General features: G+C 52.1%; 9 protein-coding genes across 9 annotated transcripts, besides 1 other annotated feature; 4 read left to right on the top strand and 5 right to left on the bottom strand.

Annotated features, from left to right (window-relative positions):
* Window positions 1–846: 846 nt before the first annotated feature.
* Window positions 847–1,017, bottom strand: CCOS01_11719 (uncharacterized protein; the record flags this gene model as incomplete). The annotated part of the gene is made up of 1 exon (XM_060459870.1): window positions 847–1,017. A coding segment is annotated over one exon (171 nt), but the record flags the coding sequence as incomplete, so codon positions are not given.
* A 1,839-nt stretch (window positions 1,018–2,856) lies between these two features.
* On the bottom strand, window positions 2,857–3,012 carry CCOS01_11718 (uncharacterized protein; the record flags this gene model as incomplete). Its single annotated transcript, XM_060459869.1, has 1 exon — window positions 2,857–3,012. One exon carries the CDS (start codon window positions 3,010–3,012, stop codon window positions 2,857–2,859), a length of 156 nt encoding a protein of 51 aa, XP_060309700.1.
* A 1,237-nt stretch (window positions 3,013–4,249) lies between these two features.
* CCOS01_11717 (impB/mucB/samB family protein) lies at window positions 4,250–6,267 on the bottom strand (the record flags this gene model as incomplete). Its single annotated transcript, XM_060459868.1, has 2 exons — window positions 4,250–6,002; window positions 6,050–6,267. 2 exons carry the CDS (start codon window positions 6,265–6,267, stop codon window positions 4,250–4,252), a joined length of 1,971 nt encoding a protein of 656 aa, XP_060309699.1.
* A 1,185-nt stretch (window positions 6,268–7,452) lies between these two features.
* CCOS01_11716 (uncharacterized protein) lies at window positions 7,453–8,492 on the bottom strand (the record flags this gene model as incomplete). Its single annotated transcript, XM_060459867.1, has 4 exons — window positions 7,453–7,619; window positions 7,764–7,827; window positions 8,119–8,277; window positions 8,466–8,492. The coding sequence occupies 4 exons, from the start codon at window positions 8,490–8,492 to the stop codon at window positions 7,453–7,455; spliced, it is 417 nt and encodes a 138-aa protein (XP_060309698.1).
* Window positions 8,493–9,810: 1,318 nt separating this feature from the next.
* CCOS01_11715 (uncharacterized protein) lies at window positions 9,811–9,954 on the top strand (the record flags this gene model as incomplete). The annotated part of the gene is made up of 1 exon (XM_060459866.1): window positions 9,811–9,954. The coding sequence occupies one exon, from the start codon at window positions 9,811–9,813 to the stop codon at window positions 9,952–9,954; it is 144 nt and encodes a 47-aa protein (XP_060309697.1).
* Window positions 9,955–11,015: 1,061 nt separating this feature from the next.
* On the bottom strand, window positions 11,016–12,328 carry CCOS01_11714 (DHHC zinc finger protein; the record flags this gene model as incomplete). The annotated part of the gene is made up of 3 exons (XM_060459865.1): window positions 11,016–11,671; window positions 11,720–12,160; window positions 12,214–12,328. The coding sequence occupies 3 exons, from the start codon at window positions 12,326–12,328 to the stop codon at window positions 11,016–11,018; spliced, it is 1,212 nt and encodes a 403-aa protein (XP_060309696.1).
* A 2,773-nt stretch (window positions 12,329–15,101) lies between these two features.
* Window positions 15,102–15,839, top strand: CCOS01_11713 (uncharacterized protein; the record flags this gene model as incomplete). The annotated part of the gene is made up of 2 exons (XM_060459864.1): window positions 15,102–15,437; window positions 15,639–15,839. The coding sequence occupies 2 exons, from the start codon at window positions 15,102–15,104 to the stop codon at window positions 15,837–15,839; spliced, it is 537 nt and encodes a 178-aa protein (XP_060309695.1).
* An 812-nt stretch (window positions 15,840–16,651) lies between these two features.
* Window positions 16,652–16,735: a sequence feature (Short protein (CCOS01_11712, KAK1518892.1) was converted to a misc_feature.).
* Window positions 16,736–19,327: 2,592 nt separating this feature from the next.
* Window positions 19,328–19,632, top strand: CCOS01_11711 (uncharacterized protein; the record flags this gene model as incomplete). The annotated part of the gene is made up of 2 exons (XM_060459863.1): window positions 19,328–19,435; window positions 19,510–19,632. 2 exons carry the CDS (start codon window positions 19,328–19,330, stop codon window positions 19,630–19,632), a joined length of 231 nt encoding a protein of 76 aa, XP_060309694.1.
* A 1,185-nt stretch (window positions 19,633–20,817) lies between these two features.
* CCOS01_11710 (uncharacterized protein) lies at window positions 20,818–21,326 on the top strand (the record flags this gene model as incomplete). The annotated part of the gene is made up of 3 exons (XM_060459862.1): window positions 20,818–20,863; window positions 20,930–21,046; window positions 21,118–21,326. The coding sequence occupies 3 exons, from the start codon at window positions 20,818–20,820 to the stop codon at window positions 21,324–21,326; spliced, it is 372 nt and encodes a 123-aa protein (XP_060309693.1).
* Between the last annotated feature and the right edge of the window lie 2,287 nt (window positions 21,327–23,613).

Genomic DNA, 23,613 nt, shown 5'->3' with positions numbered 1-23,613 from the left:
AGAGTCTGGCTCTTCTCTTGGGGGTGGGGGCTTCTGGTAGGAAAAACCGGGACCTAGCGGGCAGCGGTAAGTGAAGTCACCGACGTGGACCAGTCAACCACTAGGCTCTGCGTCCAGTGACCAGTGTGGTCAGTGTGGTCAGTGAGGCCCGCCTATGACTGGTCACCAATACCCCTCGACCTCACTTTTTAACTGCGGTTCTGAGCCGTTGAGGCGCGAGGTGTACTTGGTATGGAGTACTGCCCTTGTACCTTTCCTTGCCTTATTTCACTGTTGTTGGTAGCAGCAGCCTGAATGTGAGGTAAGGCCGCCTCATGTAGGCAATTCGAATAACCAAAGCCTATACTCCGTAGACTACCTACACTATGTACCTTACTCACACGACACCCACACACACATCCTCTGCCTCAATCGCTTGCCCTCTCTGCCCTTCCATCTTGCTCTTCCACCCCCCGTGAGATGATGAGGTACGTAGGATGGGAGGCCTTACTCTCCTCCTCCTTCTGTTCAGTCGAACCTGCTCGGGACCGACCAGGCAAGGAAACCACAGGGCTTGCTGGCACCACGTTGCTGACTGACAGTCCCGTGCGGATTTTCCCTCGCGCTCTACCCAAACCCTGGCAACCTGGCCAATATGCCACTGGATCCCCTTAGTGCACGAGGAGGGGGGGCATCGGGGTGGGTTGTGTTGCGTCTACCTATGGTGTGGCCCAAGTCTAGCCTCTTGCTGGCCAAGCGATGATAGCCTGCTTAGCCCAGCTTGCGCCGCCTAGTTCCCGAGAGGAAGACGGACGGCGGGAGGATGAGAGGTATCCCATTGTACATCTCAAGCTGTACGTCCCAGCCTCAGCCAAGGTACGCACGGTACAGATGGATACGCAACGAATACCTGACCAGCCAGCAGAGGCGGTAAGAGCCACCTGGCGGGACGGTACGCGAAAAGCAGAAACCTGGTGCAAATGCTCCGTACGGATACAGAGAGGCGGAGAGCGGTTGGGCGGCAGCAGGGAAGAATGGGTGGCGGCCGCTCTGAGTGGATGGAGACGGGATGAGGTGCAGGCCTGCAGCTTCGAGAGAGGTTGGGAGGTTGGGTTGACTGATCGCGCTGCCCAAAAGGGTTACCGAGGAACTTCCCTGCGTCGTGCGCGCACTGCCTATGAACAACAAAATCTTACTCACGTCTGTCCAAGTCCAGGACAGCCCCAGGAAACGTCCCGTCCGGGGGCTTTCGATGCTCCGTTTTAGCGCGCACCACGACCACCACTTGGGTGGCCCCGATGACTAGGACCGCATCAAACAGACATCCACGGTGACGTGCGTGAGTACGTCTGGATAGGTACAGTAGTACAGTATTTGCGCTTGTGAGAAGAAGCAAACATGCGAGGGCTGTTGGCGCACACGCACTCGTAATTCGCATCCAAACACTCAGTTGGTATTCGTTGGAATATTGAGGCCTGCCTTTACCTGCTTTTGTCGCCATTGCTGTTCAAACAGACGCACGTAAGACGAACAAAAGGCAATGAAGGCGGGCCAGCTTGGTACATGCTCTCAGGCTGGCCAATAACCCAGCCAGAAAGATGCAGCAGCCAAGCGGTCCTTATACGTGGTATAATGTCGTGTCAAGCTCCAAAAGGGTAGAGATGAGACAGACGGCATGATGGCGAGCTGTTGTGAGATCCAATGCGAAGGTTTGTCCTCCATGTTACAGCAGGCTCGAATTTCGCTGCACCGGGGGGGTCGGCTCAATGGTGCGCGTATTATTTGTTCCTGCCTCCGCCCCTTAGAAAGTCGAAACTCATCCAATGCGACACGGCATGTCGAGGCCCAATCGAGAGAGTTGCGTGCGGGAGATGCTGTTGAGCCGAAAACGCGAGAAGATTGGCAGCAGCTCAAAGTAGATTGATTCCAATGGCCTATGGTCGTCCTTGGGGTGTCTGAGATCCGCCATTCCCCTTGATTGAGCCCAACCCTTCTCCTAGGACCGGGTATCGTGAGGTCCGGTGCTGTTGCTTGCCTCATAGCCTATAGGGGGTTCGAAAAGGATCCAGACCTTCCGCCCCAAGTATTCTTGTTTGAGAATTTGGCGTAGCTGAGGCTGAATTGCATTCATCGGCTTGGGATGAAGTAGTTTGGAGAAGATGTGGCTCGTGAGTAGTCCCTTCTAGACCGTCGTTCTATGGCGTTTTGGGCTGTTCTTGTCAAGGATGTATCGAGAAGACGTTTGACTACTTTGGCGTAGTGGCGTTTTCCAACATCCGCTAGGCCATTTCCTTGAGCGGCAGTCTGCTTGCCGAGGCTAAAGAAGAAGTGTGTACTCTATTGTGTCTGTGTAACTTTGGAAAGTTGAGCAGGATGCTACGGGAGACCGCTTGGACATTACAATCCGTGTCGATCCCCGTTGAACAAGCTGGGAAACATTCGTGGACTTCAAAGGCTAATTTCTTCTGGAAACAGGTAAGTGTTAAATGCAGAAACCAGTCCGTAAGTGCATGTATAGTCTGCGCGCTTGGAATTCAAGCGTGTGAGCCAGTGTCGTAAGTTGCGTTTTCTGGCAGACTTGATTTGGCAATTCCCCAGCAACTCTCCAGCCCCAGATGACCTCTTTGCCTATGTCAGCTTGCTAAAGGCAAGAATGGTTAGACGATGCAAGCCTGGAGTCTGACTTGTTTTTTTCTTTCTGTCCCTTTCAATTTCCTCAAGTCTGACTGACCGAGCTGTTGGTACCCTACCAGGACGGGATATCCCAGCCTCAGACGGCGACCAGCCGGCGCGCTTTTCAGGGCGCAAAAACTACTTATTCGATGCACGTCCTCATTGACAGTCATGACACCCGCCCCCCCCCCCCCGGGCTGACTTCTATGAGAACCCCGTGGCTGTGGAGCGTGGGACGACGGACGTTCGTTTCCTGGGACCCTTGCCCTCGACTGCCGGCCATTTCGCGACTTGACGGCGCAGCATGCCGTTTCTTGCCCTGTCTCTTGATCGTCCGGCGGTTGTTGGCGGTGTCCTCATCAAAAATTGACTTCGCCGTTGCTGCGAACCCACTCGGGGTCGGCGATGTGGCCCCAGTGCATCGCTGCGAAGCGGTGGCCTATCGCTTCCGACTGCCGGGAATGCCCCGTCTCTTTTCCTTTCCAGTCTCCATTTTGTCCGCGATGGTCCACGGATCAAGACAAGGCGAGTGCGTGTTTTTTTCCCGCAAACGCTGATTTGTGTGGTTAGTACGGATACGGAGACAGAGTAGTGTTGCTAGTCGGGGAGTTGGTAACGGTGCGTCGGTGCCAGGTGGTGGTTGGCAACGTTGGGTATCAATGCCTCGCGCCAAAAATGTGGCCCAACCCACCTTGGCCCAAAAGATGCCTAATTAGCAACCAATCACTTGCAGACGTCATCCGGATTGTGTCAATCCAGACGCAACCAAAACGATGCGTGAACCTCGATCCAACAGTATCACGGAACCGGCCTCGATCAGGGATCCGATGTGCGCCGGCCTCCTCCATCCAGAGCACAAACGTACTGGATGCCGTTTTCTTATTCAAGATTTTGTATTCATCTTTGTAAATCGTGTGTCCGAAGCCTTGCTCGCTGGCACTGCTGCCCCTGGCGCTCCCAATATTGGTTCAACCCGTGGGTCATGAGGATCCGGATGCGTCGCGGAAGGCTACAGGCGGGAATTGGAATGACGACACTTGCGGGTAGTTTCGATCCACATGTAGCCATCCAACTCGTCGGTTGCGCCTGCGGAGACGCTCAACCACATGTATGTCCCTGTCCCGTCAGGCCGTTGTGGTTCGCCAAGTTGATCCGTCCTCATGTCTCATATGACCACGACCTCCGATAGACTGTAACCCGGCGCAAGGCCGGAAGCAACGCCCAGGTCCGCGACTGAGTCTACTGTGAGACAGGATTGCTTCCCAAATTGCTGTACCGGGTGCCCAACTGGGCAACAACGGATAGCCATACCGGGTCCCGAAGTCATGTCGTCCCTGCCCGGTGGGTACCCTTGTGTAAGACTCGCCTCATAATTCGCTTGGTGAAGCTTGAATTTGGAAAGAAAACGCCCATCAGTGATGATTCCTCAGGTTCGTCGGGGGCTTTGCCGTCAATCTCCTGTACTGCGGTGACCCTTGGACCAGGCCTCAGGGCGTCAAAGTTTACCAACTTCCAAGTCTCGTTGCGTATCAGGCGGCAGGACCCGCTCGACAGACTTTTGGCGTGATGTTGGCAAAGACGGGCATATCACCAGGATTCATCCAAACTTCAGTCTGCTCTGTCCATGCTCGAGCTTGCCGCCGCGGCCTCCCCGCTTGGCCGAAGTTCCTGAAGTCTTTGGGCCAGAGCTGCGGGTGGCAGATGAGTGCTGAGCAAGTGTGGGCTTGCCACGTTCCTGGTCTTGTAGATCTTTGGCAAAATGCCAATCCTCGTGGCTTTGGTGCTCCTCTGGCGTTTCAAACCCCGTGTTGCACCGCGAGCATACGAAGCCCGTGGTTGGCACCTCATGGAAGCCACCATTGCCTTCCTCGTGCGCCAGACTCGTACCTGGAACAGCCATGGAAGGCTCACCTGACTTAGTCTCTTCTCGGGATTTGATATCGCTCTTCGCGGATGCACCGTCGGACGGCATTTCTTCGTCAGTGGAAACATTACGTGCAAAGAAGCGATGGATCGCCCCTCCCTCCGTCCGACGTTTCTTTGGCGGCTTTTCTTCAGGAATGGGCATATCGCTTGCTTCGCGGCTACTCTGCCTTAGCGCCTGGGCTTCCTCTCCTTTCAGCAAGAAAGCGCCGATGCCCATGTTGCCTGTGATGCCGTCTTCGAAGCCGCCCACGCTTAAGCTGAGGTTGGCGCATGGCCAGACGTTGCCTTCCCCTATTATTTGGTTCAAGAGGTTCTTCGCAAGTTCGAATAAGGCTTGCTCATCTAGTGCTTTGCCCTGGGGTATTGGGCCTTGGCGCGATTTCATTTGGCCGCCATGCCGGTGGTGCAAGTTTATTGTCCTCGGCCTACGCCTATTCTCCAAAACTCCCTCTTCAACCAAGCGGGCGAAGATGTCGGCAGCAAAGATCCTCAGCCAGCGATGGGCTTGTTCCGGGGTGTTGATGTAGGGCCGAAACGATTTTGCCGATAGCATCGACTTGATTTGTGTGCGGGAGTTGACATCACTAGCGTCGATGCCACGAATGGTATTGAAAACCCAGCTTCCGGTGTCCTGACCTAGCTTTGCTTTCATCTGATCCAGAGGGATGGCCAATAGCTCTTCGACGGCGTCAGTGTTGAAGGTTGAGACCACGTTTTCGCCAAGCTTCCCCCCGAGATTGCGTATCTTGGTGAACTTGAAGCCTGACAGAAATTGGGCCACGGCTCGGTTTCGAATGACGGTCTGCTGGTTGGGCTTCTGGTGCCCGGAGCCCAACTTGCTCAACAGCTTATTTTTGGCAATACCTCCGGAGCATGTGTAGTGTAACTTCTCCAGGATCTGTCTTCGGACATCGCGGACAATCTCAGACCCAATAAGGATCGCCACGTCGTCCCAGTCTGGGTCCACGGACTCCTCCTCCTCATTCAGGTCGATGAGAGCATCCGCTTGCCAGTCCAGGGCTGCCACGGACGGGGCTGGAAGATTCTCCGTCGGATCGTCGTAAGGTGGTGGGTTTCTCAGCTCGGGGAAGCGTTCCAGGAGAACTGCATGGACATGTGCGGAGAGGTCAAGGAAAACCTCGTCAATGCTGGCCTTTTCAACCTTTTGCTGATCCGCAGGCAAACTTTCCTTGATGACTGCCAGAATCTTTCTGCACTGAAGGCGGTACGGATCGAGAGAGACTTTGTCGCTCTGGATGTTGGCAGCAGCATCATCACGGTATGCCCACCTGTCGTCGCCTTCTCGCCAAGTTGCTACATGCTGGGCAACTAATGTAGGGCATAGCTTCTTCGCATCCGTCAAAGTGCAATGACGACCGATGCCGTGCTCACGTGCTGGATAATTGACAGCAATTAATCCTTGCCTTAGGGTTGTTAGTTGACAGAATGATCAGACGGAAGGGCCACGTACCATTGCTGGACAGCCAAAGGCTGGTCCTTAGGCACGCCCAAACGAACCATCTCGCATTGTGCATAGAAAGCATCTAGGTCAATGTGGGCTACAACTCGTAAGGGGCACGATGTATTGTAAGTCGCTAGTTGGGACAGTTGCTTGAAGGTGAACTGAGATTTGCGTCTGCCGATGCCGGGGATAGGGGAAGATTCCCGGAAGGGCTGTGAGGACGACATGATATCACGTCGGTTGGGTGCCGCCGAGTCGCCGTCGGTAGGCGTCGTGAGGCCCCCTGCTCGCTTGCCGGATTCTCAACGGCGAATTTCTTGGGTCGACATGGACCGGACGTCGTTGACAGCAAAGTAGATAAACAGAATTCTCCTTCTCGTCCACTTTCGATTAATCCCTCGTTTTCCAACAACACAAAGGCCCAGTGCAGCCGTTTGTCTGGAATCGATGAGATGGTTGAGGTGTTGTTGCACGGATAATTCTTATACGCAGAGATTAGCAGGTCGTTGAGGTAAACGCGCCTGCAAACGCGCCTGCCATTTAGTGTCTGTCGAAGCTAGGTACGTACACTTGCAACAGGTCAGGTTTTGCCGAGAATTCAATTGGTCAGCGGCACTTTAGGGATCCACCTTTAGCCAACGATGACCCGCAGACGTCCGGGCTCGCAGCGCTCATCCTTCAACCTGCTGCAACGACATCGGCTCCATCTACTTTAGAGAGGGAAGGCTTCATTACATCTCAATCTCATCGTCCGACGACATGAGGCTGCATACCACTTGGTTTCGTCAACATGCCATTACTCTGCTTTCTTCGTCGTTGAGTCCCTTGAGGACAACAGTCCATCTTGCACGAACTCATTGGGTGCTCTTAATACTCCTACTTCATCCTCTCGCGATTCGCCATTGAGGAAATTGCTACGCCGCGATGCTGCATCATTCGTCCGCTTATTTAAGCCGCTATCAAGTCTCATCAGGCTCGTGCAAAATCTGCATCTTGGCTGGTTCCCTATCAGGATCGTCTCTGCATCCTTCTTCGTCATTACCCTATATCTAGCTTATAATTCGGACACGCCGATTCAATTCTTCACGTGTGAACATCATCCTCGCCCTCTCTCAACGTTTAAACTAGTCCTGAGCGGTGCGGTCACACAGCTGCAACCTTCATGATGGTGTGTCGTATGTCAGCTCTTGGAAGACGCAGCCTCGGCCGTGCCAAGAAATACGTTTCAAGACATTCCTAGCTCTAGTGCTCCGTACATTGCGCGCCTTTCCAGCGCCTCATAAGTCTATGAGAAAGGCGCCCATCAGGCAACAGCCGTAAAGGCAACACGAGACTGCAAGATCATAATTAAAGCACGCCGCGTGCCGAGCTTTAAAGCATCACAAATACCTCGAGCTGAATCACTGAGTGGATCATGGTCTCTTGTACCTTTGATGCTCTGTCTCAGCCTCCAAGCCGAGAATATTTTGTTTCTGGTCTACCGTCACCGGATGGTCTGAGTTGAAGAGTCCAGCGAGCCTGCTGCGTCTACATCGTTCTATAATCGACCCCAATGATATCAGCAGCAGGCTGCGAGTCACTATTTCGCACATTGTTTATCCAAAGAAGCAGGTGGTACAGAATCCAGAGTCAGTCTATCCAATCTAATTTCCCCACTTCACCTCTGATTATACTAAGCTTATGACATACCTACCTCATCAAGACGTTCTACCTTCTCACTAACCTGGCAGATCACGGAGATCAACACTCGTCCTCCGGTTCTCAGACTGCATGCCGCGTCTACTGCCCTAGCGTTAGCGTTTAATTGACCAATCTGAAGAGAAGAGAAAAATGAAGAACAGGCTGCATATCTCCTCGCACATGGGGACTGGTCATGACACTGCGCCGGCCGCAAAGCCTCGCTGCCGCCGACTACGAGGCACGGCATCCCACCACAAGTAACGGAGGATAAGACACAAATTCGCTTCCATATGTAACCCCACGCTTCACGTAATGCTATGACGATTACTATGCTTCCTGCGATGCAGCTAGGCATCCACTCACTTGGTGGTTCGGATCGGGGGTTTCTCGTGTCAAACCTGGGTTCCCGTGATTCCGTTGACCACCGCCCTTCGTAGGAGGCTCGGTTGCACAGAAGTCGACGATATGGCATAAGGCTTCTTTCGGAGGGTCTTGCTGGTATAAACTATCAGGCATCCAGTCACCCTGAAACCCACCTTGTGCGGTCCACCGTTCGGCTGGAATGTGGGAATCTCTATTCACTGCAAAATTCACGGAGTGGCTTGTCTGGGGTTCGAACAAGGCGCCGTCCCTTCGCAAAGCTAGTCCGTTTGGACTAAGAGGGGTCTTAGAACGAGTCATTGTTGCTAATAAATAGTAGTATCCCGAAGTCAACATATCGACCCCGCTTCAGCCCTACGTTTACGAGATGGATGGCCTGGATCTCGATCATGACGGACCCCCGGGTTAAGCGCGCGACGTACATGGGAAACCCCTCACTATATTTCGGCAGAGGGGAGTGGTGAAGGAAATCGAAAGCTGCACGGAAGCAGGCCGAGGTGTCTGCGGTACTCGACCATACACAACAGCAGGATTACCTCTGTCAAACTATAAGCTTCAAGGTGAGCCATAAGGCTGCCCTATTGTTAGCGTTGCCTTGTCCCGCATTGCCTTATCCTTACAGGTAAGCCACGGCCACGGCCCTATGGTCTTCTTTGGGGTCGGCTCCCGGTCTCGTCTCCGTCCCGCGGTATCGCGGCATAGTAGCTGACTGGTTGCCAAACCCAAGTGCCGGCGATGAAGTCGAGAAATTCACCTAACACGGCCCACTCCTATCCCACCGCCTGCAGGATTCGCCCCCATGTTACTAGTTGAAGAGCTCGGTCATCCCGCTGCGGCTCTCGAGACATGCGGCGGGTAGCAGAGCAGGCGTAACCGCATCACCGGCGTCAGCCCAAGAATGTTGATTCCAATGTTGACCTTTGAGACAACCAGTCAGGAACCGCTTTTTTTCCTCTCAGGTCCTTATTTGGAAACCTCTCCGGAGCTGAGATGGCTTCTCCTGGCATTGCGGGTGGGGGTTGGTCTCGGAGCCCTATGCTGTACTGGTCGAGATAGAACGACTGACGCAAGATCCAGCACACCCATCGGACGCTGGAACCACGAGCGGGGGCCAAGAACACCTTCTTCTAGGAACGTTCCGTTCGGGAAGAATGTATCATTGCCATTTTGAGCCACGTCCGAGGGAGCTCGGCCATGGGGTAGACCTGCGCAAAGCGATCTAAACCGATTCTCTGATCTGAGACTGGAGTGCTCGTCCTGAAGATGCGGAAGGCATACGTCCGCCTTCAGTGTCATCTGAACATGGTAGAAATTGATCACATATATAATGAGACTAGAGACCTGTTGCTATGGTTCAAAGAATATACCGAAGCAAATTAGTATTTCTGTCTATCTCATCTTTATCACCTTCTTAGACCTAGATAACTTACATCACTACTCCATATCAAGCTGTATCGAACGATACACGCTCTTTTGAATCTGTTTCTCACCAAACTCGACCTGCTCGACCTGAATCACAGTCAATCTCTCAATCTATTTTGAAGTCTGTCTCCGTGCCTCTCAGATCTTTCAGACTCGAATCATACGATATGTAAGTCAGCGAACTAGGTTTCCTTCTCTCTGAATCATAAACTGACTAGCACTCTCCTAGGTCCGACGATGGGAACGACTCCGACACGTCGGAGCTCCCTCCCAACAGCACAAAGTCCATGCCCGAAGGGTCTTGGAAGTGCTGCGAGTGCAGCGAGAACAACAATAGCGAGCTATGCGGAACGGATGAGAACGACAATATGAAGTGCAACGCAACGCCTTGTAATCACACAAAGTGTGACGACTGTTCAGACCCGGATTGAAGTTCCGATTTCCACGTGTCTGGCTTAGGATATTAGGTATACGAAGGTTCAATTTGATGCAGGATCACAGCAACTGCTACGGCATGGAGGATTTCACGATTGGCAAGGAGGCTGGAGTTTGGAGTTTGAGATCGGTAGTTCGGCACCGACGTGCCATGATGAACGAAGAGGAAATGGCCTGCTTTTGTACTAAGAAGTCCGTCTACAACACGAAAGTAGTCTATGAGTGTGAAGATCTCTCCCCTCATTGCAGCCTTACTCCACTCGTAGAGTCTTCTACGATCGATTCAAGTGCAGCCAAGAATCTATTGAACGGACACCCAAAGAAGGGTCACAAGGGCACCAGAGAGCTGTATGGCGCCCGTGCCACAAAGTCAAGAGCTACCGCCAACCAACCCCAACCGATGACATGGAGGATATCGCAACATCGTCACCCACCACAATCACGATATCTTCACCAAAAACGTCAAAAACATACAACACCAGGTATTCGCTGGTCGTCACCGACCCAACTACTAATCCGGCCCTCATTGGCTTATCTATGGGAGAGCGGACGGGATCCCGAGTTTTCCAATGGGTATGGTCGTATGTGCCAGAAAAGGCTGTCAAACAAGTCCATGATGCCTTGGACATAGGGCAGCTACGAGACATCAGATCGGCCCCACCCTTTCCGCCGCCGTTCGGTGGACGCTTCTTCGGCCCGGTGGATCTCCTAGGTCGGCCGGTCCGCGTGAACGTTGAACACGCCCAGAATAAGTCTATAAGGTGGCTGCTGGAGCGCCAGTCGTCCGGATATTCCTATTGAATCTGGCCGTACAGTTAGGCACATCAGAAGGCTGTGGTGTAAGACATCCCGGCAACGCGTGTAAGCTGGAGCTGATCTGCCCGAGTTTCCATATACTGAATTAATTACTACATAAGAAGGCTTAACGTTAGTTACGTATGTGTGTAGGTGTGTGAATATTGGCATATAAACCAAAATAGAACGCCGCCCCCCTGAATTGCCCAACCCCTTTTAACGCCTAAATGTGCCAAGGCCGCTCCATATGCTCAGGCCTCGGTCAACGATTGCTATCTCTCAGCTCCTGCATCTCCATTCCGCCAGATGAACCACTTGGGCCAGGTAGACCGTGCCGTTCTCTGAGCGTTTGTATAAACGGGCCCATCTCGTAGTCACTCTCCATGCTGTCATGATTGGCGCATGGTGACCCGCGTATGGGCAAAAGCCAGTCGATCAAGGAATACCCCATAATGGACGTCCAGTTCCTAGCGTAACCGAGATCCCACGGGTTTTCATCTGGTTCGGTCCTGACAATGGCAAAGGTGCGCGTAGCTAGTCTATCGCGGGGAGTTTCGCTATCGATGGTGGCGTCCGAGGAGGTAGGTATCCCTTGTGGATACTTTGGTAGAGGATATGTGATCAAGCCGTAGCTATTTCCGGGCCGGGTATCGTTTGGTACCCTGATTGCGAGCTGATGGACCCAGGACTTTCGAAGGGCGTCGATGTTGGTGATATTAAGTAAAATGAACCGCCAAGAAGTCGCAGTCATGAGGAATGTAAAAAGTCCAAAGAAACCTGCGATGGCGACGCCTGAGATCGTTCTCCCGTCCACAGTCCCATCGCGCACCTGTAAAGCTAGACAGTAGGCTGTCTGGCCCAGCGCAACTGCGCAATAACAAGTGCAGTAGAAAGTGAACTGGGCAAAGAACTTAAATGCTGTTTCCTGTCAGTATTGAACCCGTGCCATAAACGGTATCAACTCACAGGTCTCCGACACCATGCCGCCGACCCAGGGGCAATAGTGATCCATCTTTCGTACGCATCGCTCAACCTCGCTCGAATGATGAGCTCTATCGGGCTTCCAATTGCGGCACTCTGAGCACCATTTCGGCCGTCCGTCACTCTCGCATGCAAATACGTCCTTGCTGTAGAATCCTTCCAAGCCGGGGCTGTCCGGGTCCTGATCGGGGCCTGTGAAGTAAGGCTGACTTTCCAAGTCTCCTTCCTTTCTGCGCCTGCTCTTTTTGCTCGATTCTCTTGATGCTTGTTGTGCCTGTGGGCCGAGCGGTACCAAGCCAGGGTCCGCTTTGATTTTTAGGAACGTTCGTAGATAGGCGGCGATCGTAAGGAGGTAGAAGAAGAGGTAGAGGGTGATTGTCGAAATGGCGGCGCCATGCTCACCCCTGGTTCTATACAGGTAGTCGACTACAGCGAAAGATTAGCAGAGAAAAGAAGCCATGTGAATGAGAACAGCTCACCGCCTAGATAGGCCACGACCACGTAGGTAGCATAGCCGCTTGTGCCAGTGATGATGAGGGGGATGATGCGCGTCACCCATCGCGAGGCACATTTCGTGCTGGTGGCTTGGGACATTGCAACGGCGCAATCATTTCCGGCACATGGAAACAAGAAAGAGGACAAATTAAATAAGTCGGCGACCAAAAGAGAGCGTGGAAGTTGCGAGCGACCAGCTGCGAGCTGTAGAGCTGCGCAGACGATGCGACAATACGCAAATGCGCAGGATTGGAGATCGTTGTCGTGCTTTCCGGAAATTGGTGCCGGGGCGACGGACAAGTTCTGGGCGCTCGGAGGTGCGTGCATGGGATGCAGTGTCAATCTCGTTGTACCTTACTGCTAGGTACCTCACTTCTAGGTAAGGTACTGTCAATTTACACAGGGCTGAAAGATAGCGGGTACAGGGAAGACAGGGGCGGTAGCAATAGGTACCTTACGCTGCAGAACATGCGTAGAACAATGGCTCCCTTGTGCTGAAGTGGATCAATAACGAGAACAGTGGCTTTCAGCCCTACAACCGCACCTGCGTGGCGTCACTCTACTTGCGATTTCCCCTTCACCATGTTCTCTCTCTACTGGATCATGCCGATCTGCCATATCCCAAAACATCCAATTGACGACACGCAACTCTCAGCCGCGAGACACTGCCCTTTCGTTCCCCGAGGAGAAGTTCCCGCGGAAAATTCACCAGGCAATCCGCAATGCGTGGTTCGTTCGATATCCAATCTCTGATCGCTACCTAGGTACTGCGCCTTCATTTGTCTCACTCTGGTCCAACGAACATGAAGAATCCCCCAGATGAGTGGGCATGCTGATTCATCCCACGACAACACGTCTGTCTGCCAAGTTCCAATGAATGATTCAAATCGCGTATCAAGAAACGAGACAGGTTTCTATTTGATTCGTGAGGCATTACGCGGTAACGTGGCTTGTCGATGTTTTCAGCCGACTTCATTCATCAGCTGACGGTTCATTGGTAACCATCAAGAGCTATAGGTTTCAGCTTCGGTGGCCAAAAGAGGCCCTTTACGCGGTTCAAGTTATAACTACATGCCTTCCCCTCCCCTTGCAGTGTTTACAGATACTCGTGTCCAAGCGATCGGATCTTCAGCCGCGCGTGGGTGGGGGAAAATGCTACACCCTTGACGCCCGACATACTAGGCTGCTACGCCCGGTGACGATGACTCTCTAGAATATATCAACCTACGCAACCCGGATTGAATAAGCCCAGGAACAGCGGGAAAGCCCTCATATACCCCTCCAAGTCTAGCCCTGTCACCAGCCAGAAGGCGCCCGTCTAGGTCGACGGGTCAGGTCAAACTGGCTGGGTGGTGGAGTGGTCAAGGTCCACAATCAATCGTGCCCACAGCCTACTCGACGACAGGCTACAAGTTCGAGTTCGAATTTCCCAGTATGAGCACCAAATGATGTAGCCCCCAGTTCAGCTACGGGGGAGTGAACTCTTTTTGGTTCTATCGTTTAGACCTTGATGATAAGCGTGAGCTCAGTTGACCACCTCATCTTCAAGACCACCACCTACTGAGGGGCAGGCAAACTGCAAATAACACACACCGATGAGAGTCATTTCCAGAGAACAATTACAAAATACTTTCATTCAAAAGTAACACGAAAGCAAGCAGGCTCTTGCACTTTCAACTCAACAGCCCAGTACTATCTAATTGCTGTCCAACTTAAGGTGATCTAAATCCTGGATGATCAGGCCATCAAGATCTTACGACTTTACTGGGAGCATCCCTCTATCACGCCGCTGAGGGGACCGGCCTGGGTTACTTGTGCCTGATGGGTTTCCAGCACTGAGCCTCAAAGCAAGATGTCAAGGATCATGCACTCGGCATCTTCTTATTCACTCAGCCTGTCTGTCATATATCGCCTATTCCTACTTTGGTCCAACAGCTTGCTACACTCAGGCCTGCCTTGAAGATTGTGCATCTCTTCCACCGACTTCCAAGGTGATGGTCGGTCAGATCATCAGGCTGTGTACGGCACATGGGTCAATAACTCCTCACAGACGCATGACCTGTCCAGGAGAGTTGATGAAGGTGTGGCTCTGCCTAGGCGTTGGCCACCAGGACCATAGATATCAGCCTGAGGATCACAAGATGTCGTCGCATTCGTGTGGCCAGCCGCTTCAAAGAGCCGCATAGCCATAAGTATAAGAAGCTCAACTACCCCCTTTCTTCACCTCTGTCCTTTGTCTGTCGTCGCTGGCATAAATTTCTTGACAGCTGCTGCAACAACACCTGAATGGATGATCACCTACACCCCACTCATGAATATATGGACACCCTCAATGGCACGATTCGACTTGACTACATCTTAGATGGTTCGTTCCCCACGATTCGATCGCGCCAGTCGGAGGACAGACGAGTAATCCTGGCGAATGAAAGGCACGGATAGGATGCTGCATGTTTCCCGCCGACGCTATCCATACAACGACAACGCTGTGTAAGTTTTATTGAGTGTAGTACACTCGGCTGATAGGCCAAGGTCTTTCTATATCTCTATTTTGTTACCTCTCATCTGACAACAGTAGTCCTAATTCGCTGCTGTACAACCTTTTGTTCATACGTTCGTTTCTATCAACTTTACCTTCACCTATCGCCAACTCAACTTCAAACAATGACCAACTCAGAAGTATATTCCCGGCGGATAATTACTAGAACCTAGCTTCCGAAACTATTCGAAGTTTCTCTTCAGCTTACACTCGTTCTTCTACCAAACGACCTCGAACAACGGCAGATATCAAAGAGAATCACGTGACACATGTTATCTCAATGAACCGAGCATGGAGCCTGCATATCGACAAGACCTCCGCATGCTTACGCAATTCATGCATGTCGATTTCCCCCTCACTCCCACCTCGCTCCAGAACACAATCCGACGCCTTCTCTGTCCCCTCTTCACAAGACTGCTGCCTACCGGCGGTTCGCATCTCACCTCACATCGGAAATTGGCGAGGTCCGGCAAACAATTCTCCCTTGATTACCCCAAGTACCGGTTGTCATTCTCGTCTTGGCGGCATACACACCGCATACGCAACACGCACGCGCACCTGTGGGAGTTAAGGCTGCATCCGATGCCTGGGTCGATGAAGTATAGCTACAACTGGAACGAAGGCATGACTCTATCCCAACTTCGAGGCCAAATCGAAACCGGATTGAGTCGAGCAAGCCCAAGGTCCATCTTGGGCATACGGATGCGGCTCTGCTCCCTTTAGAAATCAGCCTTCAGTTTCAGGTAGGGGAAGGTGGCTGCCTGATTGTCGGTGAGGATCGCGGCATCAGGGCAACGTTCCCCTTGCCCTTGTGGAACACACATGCTCAGGGCAGTCCTCGAGTCTATCCTTGTCAACTAACTCCTTCAAAAGTACCGACAAAAGCCGCAGAGCCGCAACAGCAGAGCCTCCTCCGAGAGCCGCAAGCTCGCTTCGTTTTGGGAATTTGGATGGCTTCCCACGTCGTATGCTGGCCCATGGCGTCCTTTTGCCGCCCTTCGTACTTTCGGCGCAAGACACAAGGAGTCATATTCTCCTCTTCCCCTCATCACTGGTGGATATTTCCTTGAATAATGTCTGGGCTAATTTTGTTCCAGATCACCCACCGTAGGTGTTCCTATCTGCCTGCACTGGGACATACCGTAGCATCGCCTCGAATCACCGCTCTGGATATCGAAACACCTGTACGGGACCTACTAGGGCAGACGTTACATGCCAATCGCCTGGAGGTGTCTTGATAGGCAGGCGCAGTTGTGGTCTTCGACGTCGCGCTATGGAGTGTGAACTCGTCACTGCGCCAACTTTCGCCGAGGCAAGCAGGATGCCTTCTGGAACAGCCACGATGGGCACCAGCTCGACGACAGGAGTCTCCACCAAGACGACTCATTCACGTCGGCCCTGTCACCGATTAAGGCTTCCCGTGAAGAAATGTCTAGTGACTTTTGTACGGTGGCTTGAAACCTCGTTGGTCAACAATTTCATTGCCTTGGCCAGGCTTTCTCGACACGGCCGTCGATTGTAATGTCAGTGGGACTCTGCGGACGATACGCTCGAGGGGACGTGGGACTTGATTTTGAGGTTTTGGAAGTATAAAGAGATGGATTGATTCCTGAGATACAAGTGTCGTCTCATCACACCATCAACGCCTTCAACTTCCTCTTAAGCATCTGCTAGATATACTCATCTAAGAATCTACTACTCTTCTCTCCGAGCTTTCTAGAAATCTCCTACTTTTTTCTCCAATCTCTTCGCGCGATCACTCAACCCATCACAATGGGATCTAAGACTTACGTCGAGGTCTGGACGTGTGTAAGTCAAAATTAATCCATCATCACTTCTCCCACGCAATGATTGACATTGAGCAGTGCCAGTGCGGTGACTCTGGAATGACCACGAAAATCGACTACTGCCCATCATGCCAAACCAGACGTTGCACCTATTGCCAAGTTCAGACTCGCAGAGTACGATAGTCGCCTTCAATGATGCTTCGTTCTTTCTCCACGCCAGCGCAGCAGCAGCAGCGGCGGCGGCAAATTCCACCAACTTACCCACGGCACACACAGTCATTCGAAAGTACTTTACTTTGAACCCCCTTGGTCAAGGACAATGCACGATTCGGGGAGCAACAGGAGTATTTCCCGGGGTGGTGTAAACCGTTCCGCCCACTCGGAGTTGTGTTTGAGGGTGGATGAAGTTTAGTCTGAAGTTGTCAATTCGCTCCCACTTACTTAGATTTCCTTTGTCTTTCATTGGCTGGATCTACTGCTGTGTCCTTTTTAGTCGCTCTCACCTGACTCACAATACAGGCATGCGACCTGCTAGGGGGCCTAGGCTGGATCGACTGTTTGATTGGGCTTTATCTCTTTTGTTTAGGATACCGACTGGGTACGACGTACAGCTTCCTCGCTCACTACTGTCTTTTCATTGGATGTTTCTCTATGTATTAGAGGGGTCTAGGACGCAAGTCATTTGCTAGATACTAGACTAGAAAGTCTCACGACATATCCTCCTCAATGGACTCATCTCTGTTTTCGTTTTTGCAACGTTACTCGGCCTTTTGAAAGTCTAGAATCTCTTTCGAACCATGCAATGCCGTGAATTCATGGGGTTAAATGCCAAACAGGCAGTGGACAATACCGAATGGAGTGTAAGTTGATCAAGTGTGGCGAAGCCCGACTCCACAGAAACTGCATTGCAGTTACAGGCCGCAGACAAGAACAATTCCTTTAAGCTTCACGTAATGAAAAGACAGAGCAACTTGGATGCCTTGTTTTCTTATGGTAATTCGTAACTCGGGTACTGGAAATGTCACATCCGTGGATGAGACTAGACTATAGGCCCGATGTAAGCCAACGCGGTGCCCTTCCGAGTACAGGGCAACGTTTCTATTCAACTACGACCGGTCTCTTCCGAGGTTCACATGGATATGTCACATGCCACTTGGATTGCCTACATCCAGCGAGCCATGTAGCTGTTGAAATTGTTCATCATACGTTGGCGCAATTCTCTCAGAACAGTGACGAGTAATATCACGTCATTTGCCCGAGAACTTGAAAAACCACTCACTCAAGGCACCCTCGGGAGGAAAGCCAAAATGCCGCCTACCTATTCATCGTGCCAATAGAGCTCCAATGCCAATAGCTTTTTCCATCTCCCTTTAGACATTGTGATGTATGCATACCTCATGACCTCCTATTAGAACACCAATCCGAGCATGGTCCGTCCGATAAGCCACCACAAACACCTCGAGGCCCACCTCGAGGCAGTCTCGTAAAGTAGCCAATGCCCTGAAAGCTTTCAATTCAAACGACATGATTCGTTCCTCAGTTTGGGGGAACATGTAATGGGGCCTCGTCGAGGCCCGTCGTCACATCAACCTCACAGTAGGATTCGCGGAACCTTGGAAATCACATGAAAGGACCTGCATGCGGCCCAGAGTGCGGTTCAGGGAGACCCATGAAAAGCCCCGTCATCTTTATTGGCTACCAAGGCTTCGGGGCTGTGAGCTTTACGAGTAAGCAAAGGGCGTTGGTTGAAAGGCGGGATAGGGGGGGTGTGTGTCTCTGAGATGCCGCGGCCGTGTCTCGGTACTTGCTGCCTCGCTTCGTGCGCGGACGACTTTAGATGGGAAGGGGTGATGGGATCAAGTTAGGCTCTCTTATGAAAATGCAAAAAAGTCCCTGGGTAGGGGTAAGATACTACGTTGGGGTATGGCGCCAGGGTGCCTCGTGGCGAACGTTGTGCCTCGCGCATACCTTGGGGTCTCCCACCCCGCGGCCTCGGGAGAGAGGTGGTGGTGGTGGTGGTCCGCCATGCAGGCCATGATGCACAACATACACAACGTTCCCACCGCCCTTGAGATGGAAGGTGCCCTTTCAACCGGGAACTCGGGAAGGGCGACGTCGGAGGCGGCAGTGACGCCACAGGGGAGGCCAAGAATAATCGTACACCCCCGGGTCACCGAGTGCAAAGCAAAAAGACTGGCGGCGACACCTCCATTTACCGAACGATTCTTTCTTTTTATGAGACCATGAGGCCAACTTTGACTTTGCGAGAAATCGGTCCCCATTGTAATACGTTGATTGAAACACCGGGAGGAGATATGAGGAAAATACGTGAGGAAAAAAGAGGCGCGCGAGGCCCACCTTGGGAACGATTGGTATTGAGGAAGAGGAGAACATGTAATTGTCACCGGGGAGGTGGCGCAAGAAGCAAAGCCTCGGAGGAAAATGGTTGAGGAAGAGGAAAATCGAGGATTGCTACTTGCTCATCTGCGATTTGTGACTCTTGATTCAAGGAAATACAGAGGAAGCTAGCTGCGCAACTGCGCGCCTTTTGATATTGAGGATGTAAGGACGTGAGGATTTACAAATGCTTCGTTGAGGAAGAGGACCGAATCCGAGGATATAAAAGAAGCTGCTTGCACTCACAAAGCTTCAAGTGATTCCCTCGATACCAGCATCGGTTTTCAGAAACTTCATCAAGCACTACCAATACCACCGCTCCATCACTCTCAGACTTTCAGTCATCTCTTTCAACCACATCAAACATCAGCATCAACAATGGCTCACCACAAGAGCTCAGGCTCCAAGGGCCGCGGCGGCGGAAAGTCCCACGGCAGCAGTTCTAGCAGCAAGAAGCAGTATATCGAGTTCCAGGTCTGGTACTGTGTAAGTGACAGCACCGTCCCTGCTCATCTTTGGTCGTCCACGACATGCTCCGACTAACACGCCTCTGCTTCCAGGACCACTGTAGACAAGGACCATACAACCCTGAGATTGTCGTGTTCTGTACCAACCCCGGCTGCGGACACCAATACTGCGGCAATTGCACGGTCGAAATAGTCCGCCAGCGTGTTGATCACTGAGCGGGCGTGATTTGTCTTGGACACGAGTGTCTGAGTGGATGTCTTTTAGCTGTAGGAGACGTGGTGGTAAGGCATGGGAGAGACCGGCTATTGGCATGGGGGGTTTATGGGCACGACGGGGGCAATGCAATATCATGTACATAGACGCCTGAGAACTAGAGCGATCATATGCCATGATCGGCCCAGCAATAGGATTGCAACTGCAAATTGGACTTCGGAAAACGAAACTCTTCGTGCTTGTCGTAGTGTGCCTCGTAATGGTACGTTAGAGTGGCGACCTCCTCGTGTCGTAATTCGACGTCATGTAAAAGAGAAACTCTCTGCGCAGCACTCTGCGGTCAACCGGGCGTTGCTGCCAGTATGATATGTCAAGATCCGCCTGAGAACATGCCCTTCAAAGCCAGTAATGGTCACTCGATGACATCTTGACTCGAGGCGCCTTCATCCGGTGACTGGGTGACAGGTACTGTGAAACGTTGTCAGACCGACTTCGACAACAGCCAAGGTACATTCCATAAAGGGAGAGAGTCCTCAGTCTGTAAGACAGGGCTGTTCCGGTCTGCGTAGCATTGGTAGACAAGTGAGCTTCGGTCAAGTTTTCCCATACCGACGAGACCAAGCGGTGTGGCGGAGTACACCGTAATGTAATGTCTTGTAAGATGAAAGAGAAACGGAAAACGGCCACTCTTACACAACGAGGCAACTTGGAAGAGTCAAACAGAGATAGGCATTCTTCGGGATGAGGCCAAGGCCAACTTGGAAAACGATTGGAGTGGGAAGCGGATTTCATGGAAGTGTAGGTATACCGAGTTGACGGGGAGGGAGGCGAAGCCGAAAAAAAAGACCCAGCCCCAGAGTGCTCCATTGAGACTTTTCTACGCGAAGAAAGCGTGCAAACCACAAAGATGCTTGATACTCACCGAGGTTTGCGAACTAGGGGATTGGGAAATGCGCACTCGCGCGACTCCTAGCCATGGGACTGTTCCAATTACACTTGCAACTGTTGCCTCAACAGAACAGGTTATAAGCCCATCGAATTCCCTTCATCTCGAAGACGAAACAGAAGAAGCATCATCAACTCAAACATACAAACACATCAAAACCAGACGCATTATACTAGCACCGCAACAGACAGCAGTCAAATCAGCTCATACACTTGCTAAGCTTTCCAAACGCACGCCCATCATGCCTAAGCCCACCACCGTCAAGATCACCGTCTGGTACTGCGTAAGTTCAGAGACGCACAGCTCTTCATCACTTGGTCTCGTCCTTTTGCTAACCAACTCTCCTCTCTCAGCACAACTGCTCCTCTGGCCCGCTCAACTGCAAGATCGATGCCTACTGTCCCTACTGCTACCACCAGAAGTGCTCTGGGTGCACGACAACGACGATCAGGACTCCGGCTGGTCGATAAGTGAGTCCGAGTCTCTCAACATGGCACTGGCCTTGAAGACGTTTGTCAGAGACTAACAAGGAATTTCGTAGACAATGAGCCCTTTCTCGATGGCACTCGCCATATCACGACCTGCCTGACATGGCCAGGTCTCACACCCATGACTGGCGCCTTGGACGACACGTCCTTCAACTTCACCGCCACCAGTCGTAATGGCGACTACCACAGACAAGAAACCTTCAGACAGCAGGAAGGGGAAAAGGTGCCGCTACAAGGAACACGAGGACGAACATACATATGACGAAGAAGGACAGGGAAGGAAAGAAAGGCAACCCGCTGGCCGGGCACAGCCACTCGTTCATTAACAACCACCCAACACACAAGAAGCGACCCCTCCACAGCATCGAGACAAAATAGAAATTAGATAGACTTAGCCTCAGGGCGAGAACTCAGGCATAGCGAATGAATCAAGTTTTTGGATTTTTGTAACAAGTTGGAAATGTAAAGCAAAGCATCCGACCAAAAAAGTGGATATCAAAGGTGGCTCGTACCTTTAGCGCTGGTTGCCTCGTGCTTTCGTGTAGATTTGCAACTTTGCGGTATGTCGTGGGAATTGGGAAGGTGAAGCTCAAGGATGACGCTCAAGGATGACGGTGTGTCCCCGGCCCCACTTGATCCAGGAGCTAGGCTCCCGGGGAGGGGCTAAAAGGTACTGAGTAGCGCAGCGGCGCATGTTCGTAAGTACGCAGGTGCGGAATTGAGCAACTGAGTGTCAGTTTCAGTGGTCGTGAAGCACCGTCCGCGGTTGCGGAAAGGGAGTCAAAGTCTGCCTTTCCCGAAAGTAGGTAGGTAGTTGAGAAACACACGACGAGTGGAAAGCAATGATCATGGAGGGGTACCAAGGTAGTCAAGGAAATGCGGCTCAAAAAATGCAGAGTGGGTGGCGGAGCAACCCAGCCGTTGTTTGGTTGGGTCAAAGTGGCGCGTATGACCAGATACCTAATTGAGGCTCTTCTTTCCCCATTCCTAAACGGCGAATCGATGACCGCAAAGCAAGAGCGATACCGGTAGAAGCTGATTGCCCTGGGTTTTATTGGCGGGAGAGGAATGACATTGACAAAAGAAACGGAAGAAACACACCGGCCGGGTAAAGTCAGTGTTCGGCGAGCCAAAAGCGTGACCTCCCTTCACCGTCAATCAGGTGTCCCTAACGGCCCCACTTTACAGACGGGCGGGCAGACGGTATGGGGCTCTACTTCCCCTTGCCCGTCATACCTACCTACCAATAGGTAAGGTAAGGTAGGTGGGTTAGCCACAACAAGCCACACCATATGTGTTTCGCTTCAGCTGTCGTCGGAGTAAGACCCGGCGTGTTGCCGCCACACCTCGTCCTGCCGCCTGCCTGCGTTGAGCACGTCCGTCTGCCAAGAGTGCAACCCTTTTGCAAGCCAAGTTTAGAGAACAAAGAAACACAGAGAAAACAACAGCCATGTTTAGGAAACCGTAGCGGACCGCCCGATACCGCCCGACGAGGCAGAAAGGACGGGGACAAGAGACAAGACTCCACCCTAGACCGAGACGCCTTGGTAGTCGAGAGCGAAGTGACTGGCGACGTCCAAAAAGCAAAAAGAAAAGTACAGAATCAGTCACCTCATCCAACTCGTCGCGAAACCGGAGTACCGCGAACGCCAGCGGCCAACCTCATCCCAACGGCTGTTCCCCAGCGCCGTTTGCTGTTTGTCGCTTCGCCACAGCGCCCGAGGTTGCAGTTTCCCAATCCCTATCTAATTAGGCAGGCTTCTGGAACTATTCTCAGCACAGGGCAGCCACAGGCCCGCCCACGACTTTGTCACAGTCTCAGAGCCCAGAGGTCGTAGGCGGAAGGCCAAGGGGAGAAATGGGTCCCGCCGCCCGGGAGTACCTACATAAATAAAAGGTCCATGCAGCGTTCCATTCCAAAGTTACTCGGTACGTACCTTTCTCTCTTGACCGACGAGTCCACCTCGGTGTGTCGATTGGTCATAAACATCACCCAATCACCGCCTCACCTCTTCGATTCCCTCCCTCACCTTCGTACCCGGATGGAAATACTCGCTCTCTCACCACCCCTCTGACCTCAACCAGCGCGTGCAGCCTGACAGACTAGGCTCGGTCAACGAATTCAACCTCACGCTAGTCACGAAATGCTGGAGAATAAATCCATTGGTTGTCGTTAAAAGTCACACCTCGCGTCATCATCAAATTTAGCGTCTTTTCGCGTACTTCAGAAGCAATGGACGGAAGAAAATTGTAACATGCCAGTCAAAAATAAAATATGCCTAAAACTGCTGCTGCTGACCACCGTCTGAGGAGGAAAAAAGTAAAAAAAAGATGATTAGACCCTCTCTGCAACTGGCAATGAAGTCCCCCAGTTCCGATAAAACGTATGCAGCCAGATATCGCAGGGGAGAAGCGAGAATGCCCAACTCTTAGGCAGAGGCCGATGTCCGTCCAAGAAGCTTCGACGTCCTTGTCTTTCATTGCCTTCCCCCCCTTTCGTCACTTCTTCGTTCGTCTCTCCCCTGTACCATGTCGTCCTTCCCTCGATT

Source organism: Colletotrichum costaricense (genome assembly GCF_030867565.1).
Source record: "Colletotrichum costaricense strain IMI 309622 chromosome Unknown Scaffold_13.1, whole genome shotgun sequence".
NCBI classification, from domain to species: Eukaryota; Fungi; Ascomycota; class Sordariomycetes; order Glomerellales; family Glomerellaceae; genus Colletotrichum; species Colletotrichum costaricense.
This window is presented reverse-complemented; position numbering and strand designations above follow the sequence as displayed.